General features: G+C 38.5%; 1 protein-coding gene across 1 annotated transcript in view; it reads right to left on the bottom strand.

Moving 5' to 3' along the window:
- LOC138192817 (piezo-type mechanosensitive ion channel component 2) overlaps positions 1 to 9,021 on the bottom strand; it is a 34,461-nt gene extending 25,440 nt beyond the window's left edge. Inside the window, exons 1-12 of the mRNA XM_069140496.1 lie at positions 8,953 to 9,021; positions 7,671 to 7,766; positions 5,628 to 5,729; positions 5,368 to 5,413; positions 4,873 to 5,032; positions 4,579 to 4,792; positions 4,283 to 4,496; positions 2,970 to 3,135; positions 2,077 to 2,175; positions 1,783 to 1,824; positions 1,501 to 1,633; positions 1,240 to 1,394 (exon numbers count right to left, since the gene is read on the bottom strand). Coding sequence (XP_068996597.1) covers positions 1,240 to 1,394; positions 1,501 to 1,633; positions 1,783 to 1,824; positions 2,077 to 2,175; positions 2,970 to 3,135; positions 4,283 to 4,496; positions 4,579 to 4,792; positions 4,873 to 5,032; positions 5,368 to 5,413; positions 5,628 to 5,729; positions 7,671 to 7,766; positions 8,953 to 9,016 — 1,491 coding nt within the window. The 5' untranslated portion in view covers positions 9,017 to 9,021. The remainder of the gene's footprint in view (positions 1 to 1,239; positions 1,395 to 1,500; positions 1,634 to 1,782; positions 1,825 to 2,076; positions 2,176 to 2,969; positions 3,136 to 4,282; positions 4,497 to 4,578; positions 4,793 to 4,872; positions 5,033 to 5,367; positions 5,414 to 5,627; positions 5,730 to 7,670; positions 7,767 to 8,952) is intronic.
- Between the last annotated feature and the right edge of the window lie 3,393 nt (positions 9,022 to 12,414).

Here is a 12,414-nt window from a genome sequence, read left to right as displayed (position 1 = left end):
CTCTTGAAAAGGTTATATTTGGTCTCAAAAAAAGATATAATTTATTTCTGAAAATCTGGCAGCCTTATATGGAGTACATGGGTACAACACAAAGAGTACCATAGTACTGTAACTGTTTAGAGCTTTGAGCTACAATATGCAGTGTGTCATTGCAGTATCTCTTTGTGCTGTGTCACTCTATGCACCCAACTTTTCTTTTCTTTTTTGGATGGGGAGAATTGTTTATTTACTTGATTTATTTATTTATTTATTTAATGTATTTGTATATTTTTCTTTCTCAATTTGTGAGGTAATGTTTTGCAATGTTTAATGTTCTGTATTCTTGAATTGTTAAAACATTTGAAAATAAAATGTTCAAATGTTTCCAGGCTAAAGTACAGCAAAATAAAACAGAAGCTGTGAGCAATACTCTGGTGGAGCCAGGCTAACAGGATAGTCACAAAAAAATTATATTTTAGAGCAGATCTGAATCACAGGGCGGATCTATGAAATGTTTTTTCAGCTTGCAATCCAGTCAGTAATCAATGACTCCACACACAATCCACATTCAAAGGAACCAGTAATCCTTTAGGATACACATCTAGTTGTTCAAGCTCAATATGACAAGCAGTCGTTTTGGAGCACATGGGGAAAGTGTCTTCACTGGGGAGAACCGGAACCAGTAGAATTGTAACATCGCCAAAGTTGTAAATATATTCAGACCTTTATACAATATTTAATAAATTTATATATCATAGAAGATATGCCTTGGCAGAGGTCTGTGATCTCAGAGTGCCCCTATAGGTATAAATTCATTCTTTTGGGCTTGGCACTGTTGTTCAAACTTTAAGCTCTGGGATGATGTGGACTTTTCATTATACTTGGTAAACTAAAAAGTAATTGACTAATAATGAAATTATAAAAAATAATGAAAAGACTCATAAATGTGTAAACAAATCAGCCCTACAGTGGTCTGCAGTACTCTATTGTAAGTTGGTTTTCTTATTATAATTCAGTTCTTAAAAAGTACTCAATACTGATCTCTTCCACTGCTTTCGCTCAAATGTGGACCCTCCTTATCTTATTTACAGTACTTTGCTCATAACCTAGGTGACCAATGCCACACCTACATCAGAACCATCTTTTTGACATTCATCTCCTCTTCTGTTGACAGCTGTGATGGCACAAGTCGTCGTTACGGAAAGTATCGTCACACAAAATCAAAACCTTCATAAATCTGATACAGTATTTATACTTTACCATCATGATGATAAGGGCACTGACATAGCTGTGCTTTTGCAACAGCTGGCCAAAGATGACCACACCACTCGGGCCTGAGGGGGGAGGCAAGGTGTCCGTCATACTTTTTGGGAGCTCCTCACTCTTGTTCTCCATTTCTCCATCGCTTTCTGTCTCTACACCACAGAAAGACAAATTAAAGGATGAAATGGAAGAGTTTAGATTAAAAAAAAATCTCTCTTAAAGTGCTGTGGTCATGTATTTAGAGTTGCATGTGATTACCATGTGACGGTGAGTCTTTGCCTTCATAATGTGGTGGAGGGTAACAGTTGGTGTAACCTGCCCCTTCTAACAGACATCCAAGATCGTTGTTGTGGATGTCTTGCCAGGAGCTTGAAGTCATCAAAATCACTGGCTGAACAAAGGGAGCAAAAATTGTGAGACATCGACAAGGACTTTTCAAATGAGTGCACATTATTTACTAAATTTACTGTGAGTAGTCACGTGTCTCACTTGATTTATCAGTCTCTAGAAATGTAATTTACTTAGCTAAAAATTGCTCACCTCATCAGGCAGATAGGTTTCTTCGTCTGTGCTGCTCAAAAGCTGAAAAAAAGATAAAAACTTAAGTTGATTAAGTCTTTTGACGTGTGGACAAGCAGTGAAACAGCAGTAAAACTGTGACGTCCAGTAATGTCTTTTGAAAAGCTGTTATCCAGAGAAACTACCAATAAGCATAAATGTAGGATCACTGATGAAACAGGGCATTAGTGCTACGATCAGAGGCAAATACATTCAAAAAAATGTATTACCCAAGAATATAATTAGGAAGAGAAATATCTATGTTTGCAGGGTTACCTCTTGCTTGTCTCCTGATATGTACATGACTCTGGAGAAGCATGGAGGAGACTCAGGACTTTCTACTGGACTGTCATATTCCTCACCATCAGCAATATCCTGAGAAGCACAAAAGCTATTAAAAGCCTGTCAAATAAGTTAATACCACCTAAATGCTGTGTGAGGTCCACTGGCCTGCAGTGGCAGAGAAGCACTGGCAGAAGTAGAAGAACTTGCATATCAGGGTTGGCAACTGTCCAACATAAGCAAGTCACCTGGACTTTAGCCCAGTTCTCTAGGTGATAAAAATATATCTGCAGAGTTTTTTGACCTCTCAAAATATCTCATAAAAATGTTTACAAATGAAAGTTTAATGTTGATTGTGCTGACTGCTGGTGGAGAACATAATCTTTTGAATTTCTGTCACATTGATGGCAACTCAGCAGTGGAGGTTGGAGCAGAGGTTGAAGATTTATGGTGGAGCAGCAGTGTAGTACCAGTTGCAGCCGGGCTGACGCTAGATTGGATCAGTGGGAGGGACGCTCCGCCCGTGATTGGTATGTTGTTCGAGGTTTACCGTTAGAGTTAGGATAGTGATAGAGAACAGTTGATTGACAATAAAACAAACAATCACAACAGCACTGACTTTAGAGAGAGCATCCCTCGGCTGATCCAATCTAGGAGCAACTTTGCAATGGTGGTACCATCGGCAGTAATGTTTACGAAAGCCAAAGCAACACTTGTCACTATAAGTGAGTTAGAGTCGCAGCAGTATTGACTTTCCCATCAAATTTCTGCCTCTAAATATAATTCCCATCACACACACACACGCACGCACGCACGCACGCACGCACGCGCACACACACACACACACACACACACACACACACACACACACACACACACACACACACCTCCTCTGTGATGTGAACCCATTTGTGCAGCAGAGCCACCAGTGTGTAGTAGAGCTGCAGAAGAACCAGAGGGTTGATGAAGTCCGGCCAGCTGACATGTGAATGCAGACCAAGAGCATGCGGGTCTGAACTGTTGGTTCGGATCACTCCTGTCATACCAAACATCCTGGGAAGGAGTGCAGGATGAAGATGGACAGGAACAATGACAGAAGAGAGGGTTAGAGTTCAAGGAGGAACAAGAATAAATGTGGGCAAATAATGTGTGTGGTAAAAAAAGAGTGCAAAACAAAAAGACTAACTCGGAGGATTGACAGCAGTTTCTGTAAGAGCCATAAGAGAAAGGTGAAAATACTGATATTAATCTGTTTCTTTTACCAAAAAAAAAGAAGCTTTTTCTCAACCCCAATCTATACTATATGATTTGAATGTGAACATGTGAATGATGCGGAGAGATTTTATGTATTCTAAGATTAATCCGGAGCAAATTGAGAAAGATTTCAGCTAAAACTAGGGGAGGCAGTTTTTTGTTTCTTTTAGTATCATTGGGAAAAATAAAATTGTATTTCAAGTGGTCTGAGAGAACACTAGACTTGTGCACCTCTTCCTGGCTCTGTATTCTGTATTGGCTCTGTAAATCTCCCCCATGAGAGAAACTTTAGCATGGCTCATTTCAGAGAGATGGCCCACCTATTGGCTGTTCTCGATTGGTGATACGGCGCACGTGCCTTCAGATATTTAGCGGGAATCAGTGGCAGGCCATCTTGGAGAAAGTTACAATTCAAGGATCGAAAAGACTTGCTTACTGCAAAGCAACCCGAAAAAGAGGAAAACGGAACTATCACAAAGACAGTCTGAACGAGTATGACGAAAAACGCAGTAAAACAAATTTCAATCTTGGTGAAGCGTTTCAGATATGAGAGAATATTGGCCATTGATGTTGCGTGCACGTATGAAGCTCATGTATGTCCTGGAGCTTGTCTGGTGGGAGGGGCTTAGGACGGAGAAGGGAGGGGCAAGAGCTCTAGGAGGAGGGCTGTATTTTTTTTGCCTTAGATAAAACGGCCTACTTCAGCTTTCATTTTTTCAGAGGATGCAAATCAAACATTGGCTAATGTTTTACTGGAAGGAGCAGAATCAAAATATATAAACTTGGTGACCTGATGCTTCTTTTATTGGAATATTTTTCCTTGTATTCGGTAAATAACAGGAAGAAAAAAAAAAAAAAAATCAAAAAATCTTTACTGCTGATATCTTAACACAGGCACCAGATCAGTGCAGTATATCAGTCTGATCGTCCTCTTTACTCACTGTACCTTGCATAGACATCATCTGGTGATACAAGCTGCTGGGACATGGGCAGCTGATAGAGGTACAGAGCCAGCAGATGTCCTCCGCTGAAGATGGCCATCATCACACACAGGGAGCTGAAGTGTAGCATGCTGATGGAGCGGCTGAACACCCACCACCACACCAGTCCCAGAAACACCCCGAAATACACTCCTGAGGTGAGGGAGGGCAGCGTGATACCTTTACATAGACAAAGTGAATTAGACAAAACATTTTCAAGCTCCACTACACCTGCAAGCACATCACACCTGCTGTATTGTACCTGCCAGCCCCAGCAGTAGCGCCACTACCACTTTCCCTGCCGTGTTCATGATGGCTGACAGCAGCAGCCTCAGTCCAGCTGCAAACACTATCAACTTCTGGACAAACTGAGGCGGACCCGACTGAACCGGCACGGTGTTCTCGTCTGAGCTGTCAAAGCTCGAGCCCTCTGTGTCGCTTCCTCCCTCTGACTCTGTGTCAGAGGTTTCCACATCCTGCAACACCCATGAAACAATCAGCCTCATATCACTGTGCAGTATTAACATAATGTAGCATGTGACGAGTGTGCAGCTACCTCGGAGTTAGAGGGCGGGATGCCGTTCTCATGAAGGTTGATTTGAGGCACAGGGTGCAGCAGCTTTTTGCACAACCTCAGTATAAACATGGTGGTGAAGAAGAGGCCAACATCTGGAGCCAAGAGTCGCACAACATTTCCAGGGTCAACCGAGCTGAATCTGGAAACACAAAAGCATTATGACAGGTTTGATCTCCATTGATCTGCTGCCTGACTTTTTTATCTGCATTATAGTCCTGCTTCACTGTGTTACCACAACAAAACATTAAACAAATTAAATGTTCATGAAAATATTTTGTCTTAGGTTGAATTTCATGCTGAACTGGTGTTAACAGAATGGCTGTCTGGAAAATATTAAATCAGTCAGAAAAGTTTTATTATTTGGAAAATAGCTGGTAGTAGTATAAATTCGATGGACTTGAAGTTTTTGGATATAAAAATCCATGATGACTGATATGCTGCTTGAAATTATGAAATCTAAGTGTGCTCCCATACCTGATGATGCCCAAATGGTAGAGGAAATCTTCCCAAATGCCGCTAACTGTAAATAAAAAAATTAAAAAAGTACAAGCTCAGAAAGTTTTACTTTTATGTGACGAGTTTATTGTTGCACCTTACAACGTGTGTATTTCTTTGTCCTGTTTCACAGACAGACAGGATTTCTATCTGTCATTGTGGTCTGCTCACAGGAGTGGTGATATTTTATTTCACAAAACTCTCTTTTACCCAAAGAAGTGTCACAAGTTTGTTTTTACCATGTGAAGGGATGTAGGCGAAGGGGATCTGCATGAAACACTGCAGAGTCAGGAAGATCAGACTCGTGGAGATGATCAGCAGCAGGAACTGACCTGTTTTACCTGAAGAGAGCAGCAAACAGGAGACAAAAGTCAAAAGTCAGGGAACACATAAATTTCAAAGTCATCTCACTGATAAATTCATCACCAATTCTAAGTATTGTCACTGTAATGAGCCAGAAAACTGGTTTGCAGTAGTGAGTATATGTCAATGGAAGATACTGAGTGCTTCGTGCCGGCAACATCTGCGACCAGAGGCATGATGTTTTCAGGTTGTTCATATGTACAACATTAATAATTAAATGGAAAAAAAAAGGAAGCTGTGCATTAGATTTGTTTGTAAATTTAAATTAATAAGCCAGTTCATAATCTCAGTCTAGAGTTTGCCTTTTGTATTCAAAAGGTTGGAGACACAGAGCATTAATAGCTGATGTGGCTCAACATTAGCTGAGCCAGCAAATGTGTTGTTGATGTGCACAATTTTTACTAAAAGCATTGTTTCACTTAATCCTCTCTGTTTCCCAATAAGGAAGTTACATGATCATACACATACACACACTCTCAAGTATAGGTGGATGCATCAAACCACACGATGCATGCACACACACACACACACACACATACACACACACACACACACAGGCTTCACCACTTAGTCCAAGGAGAGCGAGCTCATATTGGGAGATGAATATAACTGGGATCCATGAGGCTTTCAAAGACAGGTTGAAAGGTAAACAGTTTTTAGACAGAGACAAAAAAAATGCTGTCAAAATGCTGACATCACATCTTTTAATTCCTTGTTGTAATTACCAGGCTATGTATAATTGATTTGACCATTCCAACCGTTTCCCCTTTACAAAGTACTTTGAGGGAGAGGTACAGCTTCTTTAATTCATCAGAACGCAGTGATCAATACAGAGGGGACACACACTCATGGTGGAGACATACACACACTTTTTGTCTTACTCAATATAATTGTGTATTATCTATGCTCCCTTTTGGTGTTGCTCCACATCAGACTTTGACAGAACAATTTTGAAGTTCATTTTTGCCATTTTTTTGTGTTAATAAAGTAAACGAGGAGTAAAATAACGCACATGAAATGTATTTGGGTGTTTTGTGTTGTGTTAGATTTAGTGCCACAAAGAGGTTGTTATACCCCTCCTGGTTTCTACTATTTTTGTGTGTAGCTCACATTATTTTGTGTCACATTAAACAAAGACAACTTAAGTAAACACAGACAATAAAATATTTAAATTATAATAGTGTGTATTAAAGCACAAAAGTCGTCCTGTGTGAAAAAGCGTTCATCCTCGTAGTTTGTAAAACCCAAAACTACTAAACTGAATGGGTTGCAGGAAGGCATGACACACCCAGGCATGATAACTACCAGTCCTGATCACTTCAATAACCACTTAAAGAAACCATTTTAAGAGGTATGGAGTTGGCTAAAAAATGTCACCAACCAGACTCCAGAGGAGATGAGGAATAAGGTGACTGAAATCAGTCTGTTACAAAGCTTTTTTGAATGCGCTGCGATTCTATAGATCCACAGTAAGAAACATGATCTACAAATGAAGAAGACTTTTACCTTTAATCTGGATCAGTTTTTACCATTAAATAAATTTGGGTTACGATGAACACTAACCAGTTTTCTCCGTGAAAACACATGATACCAAATAAATAAAATAAATACAAACTTCCATTTTATGCTGAGTAACAGAAAAATAAATGTTATACAGATAATAATTATTGTTAATTAAATAACTCACAGAATTAAAGCTTAAGATCTAAACTTTCCTAATCCAGGAATTTAGCATTGTTTTCTGCACAATAAGTATATTTATAGATGGTGGCATAATGTGACCATGTTAAAATACAGAAATAAATGACTGAAACTGGAGAAAACACATAAGTACATTAAGTGTATCAAGTTTTCCTCAAGACGTTTCCGCTTGTCTTTTTACACTATATAAAGGCATTAGTGTCTGGAGCCCCTCTCACCTTTCATGGTGACCAGGCTTGGGTTCGGCAGCAGCGGCAGGGCAAGCAAAAACAGGAAATATACCACTGACAGGCCATTGTAGCGGAACAAAGAAGCTGGGGAGCAGGAAAAAAAAAATTACGTTTGATAGAAATGATCTCATTAACTCACTTGTCCACAGAAAATAGGCAGTTATATGATTTTTAGCCTGGATGTTCATTTTGAATTCTTGTAAAGTGATAAACTCTGAAATGCTCTTAACTCAGTTAATCTAAATTAGCAAATTCTGTGTCTAACAATAAGACACATGTACTGTAACATTAAAAGCGAAAATGGAAAATAGAAACTTGTGTTTTTTATTATGTATTTGAAAGCTACGTATTCTATATTGTCGCTTTGGATTGTAGTTTAAATCAGTGGACATAAAATACTTTGTAACAAAGAAAACTATTTTAATCAACCACGACATCCGTTTTTTTTTGTCATGCATTTTCTTTTACATTGTTAATTTTCTTATGATTCAGACAATATTTTGTCACTTCCAAAACCTTAATGATTTTGGATGGATGAAATATCAAAGAAAATTGTGTGTTTCTGAACAATGCTTTGCTCCAGTAAACCTCAATATGGTGAATAGCAGACAGTACATGAGGTGATATATTCATTCATCCAACAACATCAAGTCAGCAACCTGTAACATATCTGACAGTGTGAAAATGTTTTTTACCATGAGATCAACTGAAAAACATGTATTAAATGTACTACAGTAAAAGTACTACAAGGGAGAAAATTACACTTGAGATAGAAAAGAGGTTAACTTTTGCAGCACATAACGCATAGGCTAAAGTTACACAGTTCACCTTGCCATTCAAATGACAGCAGATACAGAAATACTGCTCAGTTCAATCTCGTGTCTTTAAAGGTCTGTTTTGTCTATTTTAGTCTTGAACTGGCAGCACATTTTGCTAAAGGCTGGTCTTGTGTATTAAAACATGAAAGAACCTAACAGAAAGCCTTATTAATCAGTGAGGTTAGATGATTGTTTATCATTTTCTCAGTACTTGGCAGGAAAATGTATGCTGTGTGCAACAGTATTCTCACAGCTGGTTTTACAACAGTTCAACACATTTACGATTTTACCACGCTCAATATTCACCTAAACATTACTCTAATGTCAACTTTGACATAACATCTGAAATGGCACTTATAATGCCAATAACTCTGGAGAACACCACAGCAGAAATATAATTTCTATCACCAAAAATGTATACTATTAAAATAATTCAACAGACATCAACTTACCAGTCAGCAGGAGCAAAGGTAGCAATAAGTTATAGAGCATCCCAACCACGAGATCCCCTGCCATGTCCCTTTCTGTGGGTCAGAGACACCCACTGAGCTCCTTCAGACACTACCACCCGCTGGATGTTCCCACCAATTAGTAAACGTCTCAGAAACGTGGAGGTGAAGTCCAACCTGCCGACACATTTCTCAGGAAAACGTCTGCAGCTTCGGTCAAACCATCCCCAAATACAGCAGTAAAAATACAGAGTACAGTTTGAGTCAAAGACACTCAAAACAGACCAGAGATTGTCAGTCCAGTGACAAGCAGCACTGTGAGGAAAATTAGCAGAGACAAAAATCTGGATTCTATTTGCTTTGCTCTTTACTTGTCTCTGTCACACCCTCCTCTCTCTCTCTCTCTCTCTCTCTCTCTCTCTCTCTCTCTCTCTCTCTCTCTCTCTCTCTCTCTCTCTCTCTCTCTCTCTCTCTCTCACACACCTCTCTCCCTTTCCCAGACATAATGGGTTGTAACCGAGCATCCCTGTTACTATGCTCATATTAAAAGCTAATCTCACTCAGGAGAATAGCAGCTATTATTACTTTGCTGAAAAACATGCTTCCACTATGAAACAAAAGCAGGCAAACATACAAACAGTAAAGAGCAACAAATATTTATTTTACACAAAATTATGACTGTGAAGGTGCTGAGAAAAGTATTTTGGGGCGTTTGTTTTTGTATATGCATGCAAGCATCTTTGCCTTCATTCATTATATTGAAACTACTGTCTGTCTGAAACTTGAAACTACTGTTTCTTTTTATGTGAAACCCAGACGGATACTCGCACACAACTGTGTTTGTTTCCTTACATCTGAGTCAGGCTGGCTCATCACATTTGCACTGTGGGCTAAAGGGAAGTGTATCTAATATTCATGGCTGTTAGGCCACTAAAGAGCCAGTGTGACTACAGAGGAGTGATCAATGATAGCAATAACATTAACCTTGTTTCAAATATAAGAGGAAGATTTGGAAAAATCCATTGCGATGTTTTTGTGTGTCAAATGGCATTTATGCTAGCGTAAACAAACACTACAAATCTTCTACAATAGCAGATGTGCGTGTGTGTTAAAAGGCTATATTGTATGGGGGAATTTTATTTCAGTGACAGACACTTGAATAGACAAACATCTGTTCATTTCAAACACAGAATTTATATGTTGTACGTCAGACACTTTAAAATCTATTCAGTAATTTCAAGATGAGGAAAAGATGATCATTCTGTGATGTAGTGTTTAGTGTTTCTGTAATTATTAGGATTTTTAGGAGAAAACCAGCTGCTTAAGATATCAAAAATGACTTAAGATTAAATAACATAGCAAGTATTGTGTTTTGAACTATACAGTCACTCACAAGTGTCCTGAAACCTACAAATGTTTTACTTATTGATATTTCAGAAGCAGTTAAAAACTTTTACCACATAAAATTAGACTTTTTGCCGTTTTTCAGGTGCACTACATCCTGTGTTTTACTGTGAAGCACTTAGTACTGCTATAAAACCAACTTGTGTTTTTCATTCACACTAAAGTTTAAACTGAAAATCATTCAGAGACCTGTGAAGTTTTAGTGAAGTGTTGATGGTGTAATCAGCTGAGTTGTGAATATCAATATTTACAGAGAATACAGAAGAGTTTTTCTGCATAGATAACACTTGTGATGAGAGTTTTAGCCTGTTATTTATTATTTATAATTGCATTTTGGATTGGACAAAAGAAGAAACGTGATGCCATCAACTTGGGTTTTAGGAAACGGTTTTACACAATGAACTGAGATCATACTTGGTATGATTGATAACGAGTGTAATCATTGGAAAGTATGTTGTGACAGAGAGGTCTTGGAAGAAGTTAACACAACTTCAAATAAACAGTGGAGGCAGATAAGAGAATAGAGGAGGAGAAAAAGTGAGCTTGTTTTCTTCTACCAGATGCTCTGGATGCTGGAACATCTAACGTATTCATCACATCACCATAAACAATCATGATGGTCCAACCCTCGTTAACTAAACCCAAACTACACTAATACATTCCTTGTGTGTGTTTTGTCTATAGATTGTCAAAGATTATGCTTCTCTGTGGGCAGATAAACCCCCTGACTCAATGAGACTGTAAAGAAATGCTAATTTACTCCTCAGCAGTCAATTTTAATTGATTATGATGAGAAAGAGTGCTGAGTAGGCAGCTAACCTTTCATGACAGAGCAGTTAAAAAGAGATGCGAGCGGACGCGTGGTAAAAGGTTCTTAGATGGAGATGTAGTGGGAGGAAGTGAGGGAGTGTGTGTTTGGCTATTTACGAGAAAAATTATAAAAGGTGAGATAAACCATTCAGGATGTTTTTACTGAATCCTGGATTATGAGCAAAGCTTTGATTTAGTTTTAAGATCAGAATTAGGTTTTATAAGAGGAAGCGTACGTCACAGATTACAATCAGTTTTGTAAGCAAAAATGTCAAATGTTCTCTAACAAAATCACTGGGAAATTATTGCAGTTTCAGCACCCTGGTTTGGATGAATGTTGAGCAAATATTGATCCGTTGCCGGGAAACAGTCTCACATCAGTTCCTCTAACATTTACATATCGAGTGGTCAATTGCCAACTTCCAGCCCCGATGCACCTCACGACTTTCTATGATACAGAAAAATCTCCCAAAAACATTATTAATACTAATGTGTGCTATTAGTATGCAAGTGACTAAAAAGATTGTGAATAGAAGCCAGTGTTTTTAAAATGCTTGTAGTTGTGAAGGATCTAGTAGCATCTATTGGTGAGATTTCAAATTTGAACCAACCCCTCAACTCATCTTCCCCTTCCAAGTATGTAAGAGGATCTATGGTGGCTGCAAAACTCACAAAAAATGCAAACGGGCCTGTCAAGAGTCCGTGTTTGGTTTGTCCCGTCTGGGCTGCTGGTGAGATATGGCAGTGAAAAATGGCGCGCTCTGGGGAAGAGGACCCGTTCCCTTTGTAGATATTAAGGACTTCTAAGGTAACAAAAACACAACAATTTTTACTTTAAGGTGATTATACACTAGTAAAAAGATAACTGTGAATAATTTATTCTATTTCTGTCAATAAATCCCTCTAAATCCTATTACTTTTTAAGTGTGTACACTTGCTTGAAAAAAGGTTTTACATTAAGGGACTGCAATTTGCATTTATGCACAGTGTTTCAAACATAGAAATATTAAAGACTGTAGACTGTAACTACAGCTAATGTTTACAATACAAGCATAGGACTGGAGTGAAGGTATATTAATGGGGACAAAACTAACATCAGATTGTGATTTGAAGCTTGAAGTCGCAACTTGGTTTCAGGGTTAATATGACACTCAGAGAGAGGCGTAAAGAGAGTTTAACTTTCTATTTGTGCTTGTTGTGCAGTCATCTACAAATAATTACTTAATACAGCTGATGAAAACACAAATTGAC

The sequence above is a fragment of the Embiotoca jacksoni genome, unplaced genomic scaffold, assembly GCF_022577435.1.
Source record: "Embiotoca jacksoni isolate LCO1_2020_lvr unplaced genomic scaffold, fEmbJac1.0.p SCAF_9, whole genome shotgun sequence".
NCBI classification, from domain to species: domain Eukaryota; kingdom Metazoa; phylum Chordata; class Actinopteri; family Embiotocidae; genus Embiotoca; species Embiotoca jacksoni.
This window is presented reverse-complemented; position numbering and strand designations above follow the sequence as displayed.